Raw genomic sequence first — 4,042 nt, 5'->3', positions numbered from 1 at the left:
TTCATGATTGTAAAATTTAGCTAAAATAATACGCAAATGAATTCTTTATAATTAATTTTTGGAGGAATTTGTTGTTGTTGTTTAAAATATTAGTAAACAAATCAGGTCCTTTGGTGCATCGTTGTTATTGTCCATGCAGCAGACACAGTGTTTGTGTGCGTGTGTGTGTGTGTGTGTGTGTGTGTGAGCTCACACTGTTGAGCTGTCTGTTAAAGGTGACTCCTCACGCGGGGACGGCGCAGTCCACTCCACCTCTTGTGAGAGCCCTCCGTTGCATCTGGCACGCAGCCAGATACCTCGTGCGTGTGTCTGTGTGTGTGCGTGCGTGCGTGTGCGTGTCACTATGGGAGCAGGGGCCCACCGTACTCGCGTACACTGTCTGGCCTGGACTATCCGTGTAAACACAGCGTCTTCTAGTGGTCACCGCAAATACTGCCACATCTTAAAATGGCCACTGGTGCTGGTGGACACTGCAGCAGCAGCACGGCAGCCCCCCTCACCTCCAGCCCAGGCCACACACACACACACACACACACACACCACACACACACACAGGTCCCGCTGCAGTCACCACACAGGGCTGTTTACTCATTATCCCTGTCCACTGTTAATCCATAAACACACTGCTCTGCTAACAGAGGTGAAGTTGTTGAGCGGACAGCATTTGATCCCATAGTTCAAAAACAAACAAACACAAACAAAAAAAAAAACGCAGACTCTACGAATCCCATCACTTAATAAGTTTTATTCACAATATACAGAACAACGAATCAAGTCAGACAAACCGCAGCCAGTAGAAAATAAATCTAATGGAAAAAAAACTCAAAATATATCATTTATAAGCAGAGTTGTGAACACTTTACAGACAAGTTTCTGCAGAGAGCAGACAAACAGCAGATAGTGTTTCGACAGGATTTAAGGTGATTTCATTTAAGCAAAATAATTGCTCTGACGAAGCAGCTCTTAGTGCAAAAATCTTGACATGTAACATTCATGTGGGTTATGTGTGTTCAGACTGAAGGTCTTGGGCTGTTGATTTAAACGTAAGGCTGAATTCAAACTAAATACTGGACTGAGTTGAAGAGCTGCAAGTTCATCGTGTTTCAACCACCTGCTCCACACCTGAGGAGAGGAGAAAGACGGGGACGCCAGGCAAGAAGGAACAAAGCCTGCACGCGAGATATTTTACTTCTTTTATGTCAAGTGAGAATTGAAACTTAACATTTTGTAGGTCAAAATGCAACCGCGCAGTCACAGCACCTCCATGTCTGCTGACTGTCAAAGTCCCGTCCTTATCTCTCCTCCAGTGACCTTTGATTCCAAAGTCATGTTGGATAATGTACAAAAACAGAGCGGCGAGTATGAAATCAAAATTTACAACATTTTCTGTTCCGAGCTATGAAGAATATGCACTCTGTTATTCGACTGGGACAGTATGGAACTGTTATCGTCAACGTTACACTGCGATGATGACAAATGATTGGACAAACAGGGGCGAGGCTCTATCATTGGGAAGCTTAAGCGTCCTTCTTTTTGATGATGAGCGGTCCGACGTTGTCCCCGGTTTCTTCGTTGTGTTTGGCGTGGGCTCCATCGCAGTACGGAAACTGTAAGAGAAACGCAGCTTGTTAGGGGAAAAACAGGGCGCTCTTATCAAGTTTGAGCACTTTGTACTTCATGATACGAGTGAACACTGTTGGCCAATACTGAGACGCTCTTCCCAAAGTCACCTGAAAACTGACAGAGAAACAGAAGATCGTTTTGATCGGCTTTTAAGCACAAATTTTAGCTCCATCACCCTCAGCCTCAAAAATGAAACCTAGAAATAGCCTCACTCAAGTCCACTGATGTGAATACTAATGATCGATTTACTCAATGTGAGATGTTAAACTTGTGTTTTCCTTGGTCTTTATTCTCTGTCCATGAAGCAAAATGTAGATCTTGTTGACACAAAGGACGTCTCTCTGTCTCGAGGACTTACAGAACAACTTGAGTTCATTACTATAATTTTACAAAGTAACCTCGACACTCTCCTCTTAATAAAAATACAGAAATTAGTGTCACCAAGTGTTGAATTTACCATTGCAAAGCACTTCAGCCACGCTGCTGACAGGCTCTTTCCTCTGATATGGTTAGCTAAACTATGGTTTTAAAATCTCAGAGACGAAGCTACAATCTGATGCCTGTAACTCCACATGCCGACATGCTACAAATCAAAGTTGAGCTAATAACGAGCTCCAATAACGTGGTAAAGAATCTACAAATCATATGTTTTTGTTTCTATTTTGGGTACTGTGTTATTTAGCATAGTTAGCTGATGCTATGCTAGCTACTGGGGTGGCAAAATAAGATGTTAAAATGGGGCTCAGACACTGATGAAAAGCAGATATTTTTGACCAGATACAAACTTTAGATGGCGTTCAGTTGCTTTGTGGCAAAGAGCAGATGCACACAAGCCCATGATGACTAAACTATAGCCCTTTTCACACAGAGATAGCGCTATAGGGCCGCCACAGATGGCATCATTCTGGTCCAGTGTGTGATTTTAGATAGCATGTCGGCACTGAGGAATCAAAATAGGCGTGACATGTAACACAACAGTGTCTGCCTCTAGTGCGACATATAACATAAGTGTCTGCAATGCTTTATAAACAATAACAGTAACAAAAAGGTGAGGTGGTGAGATATTTCTGCCTTGAACAGGCAGTGAAAAAGGGACTTGCGTTAACAAGTGCTAGAGGAGCACTTCAACAGCGACTTGGTGATAACATAATTGGTCGCACTTTCAGTCACTCATAAGCCTCATTCCAGTGCACATAAAACAGCTAACATCTGGCTTCTTAATGCAATGAGAATGTCTACGACTGGCATTCATACCCGGGTCAAATGACTCCGCAGTAGACACGGGTTTTTATCGCCTCCAGCTGCGATCAGCATTGATGGAAACATAACACCTAGGCGAACATGGTAATTTCAGCTCCTTAATTACCATCAGTTTCCTCCTAAGCAGCGCTAAAACAACGATCCAAATACATCTGCACCGAGATTGTAAGAGAGACTGAATAAGTAAGATACATTGAAAAGTTTTGAAAGACCTCTATTCTTGCTATTGTCGGCCGTTTACCTGTTCTCTTGCCTGTTTGTGACTTCGCATGGACACACCAACAACACAAGCCACACACACACCCCTGCTGACAGAAAGGCTGACTCCTCTGCTGCAGCGCTGTGTTCACTGTCAGTGGGAATACACCCGATCGCCTATATTTAGCAGGTATACCTGGGTTTGAAAAACCCAGATATACCGCTTGCATGCACTAATTTTGGTGGGAAAGGGGTAATAGTGTGAACACAGCATGAAGTTTTCCATTAGCAGTCAACGCTTGGCTGTGACATCACTGACTGGGGTGTTAACAGAAGTGCAACACGTGTGAACTTCTGACCCTAAAACAGCATTACGACCTTAAACGGTGGAAAGCTAATTGAGTGTTTTGCTCTCTTAGAACGTCTAATAACAGTTATTTAAAACTAATCATAAATGCCTCTGAAGCCGCTGCTGAGGCCTGACCTTCTTTGACTTCCAGCAGCGGCAGTACACAGCCTTGGTGCCGATGTCCTCCATGTCGAAGCTGTGGACCACTTTGGGGCTGTCTTTACAGATGGATGTGTTCACCAGGCCCTTTTTACAGCTCCGCCCGCTCAGGTAATGGCTGACTAGGAAACCTCCGAGAGCTGCAACCACTGCGACCGGGACCGCCACCACAAAATGCTCTGGAGAGAGACAGTCACAATGTACAAACAGACAAAGAAAGGAAATCCCTGCAAAAATACACCTGTCTCCTTATTTCTCGGTAAAGACGTTATAGCTTTATAGTTGTTTTTTTTTTGGTCTGCTACAAAATGTAGATGGACAAAATATTGGAAACACCTTACTTTAATGCAAATTCAATCCAACGTTAGCACCAACAACAGCCTGCAGAGATGATCCCTCTGACACAGTGTCAACAACACGGTACACAAAAACAGGATTTTGTGCGTGTCTGTT

At 43.7% G+C, this 4,042-nt stretch overlaps 1 protein-coding gene across 1 annotated transcript; it reads right to left on the bottom strand.

Moving 5' to 3' along the window:
- Positions 1 to 737: 737 nt before the first annotated feature.
- LOC121965729 (CDGSH iron-sulfur domain-containing protein 1-like) lies at positions 738 to 3,837 on the bottom strand (the record flags this gene model as incomplete). The annotated part of the gene is made up of 2 exons (XM_042515850.1): positions 738 to 1,607; positions 3,566 to 3,837. Coding segments are annotated over 2 exons (362 nt in total), but the record flags the coding sequence as incomplete, so codon positions are not given.
- Positions 3,838 to 4,042: the final 205 nt, after the last annotated feature.

This window comes from Plectropomus leopardus, unplaced genomic scaffold (assembly GCF_008729295.1).
Source record: "Plectropomus leopardus isolate mb unplaced genomic scaffold, YSFRI_Pleo_2.0 unplaced_scaffold21359, whole genome shotgun sequence".
In the NCBI taxonomy this organism is placed as follows: domain Eukaryota; kingdom Metazoa; phylum Chordata; class Actinopteri; order Perciformes; family Serranidae; genus Plectropomus; species Plectropomus leopardus.
Note: the sequence above shows the minus strand (reverse complement) of the source record. Positions and strands in the feature narration are given on the sequence as shown.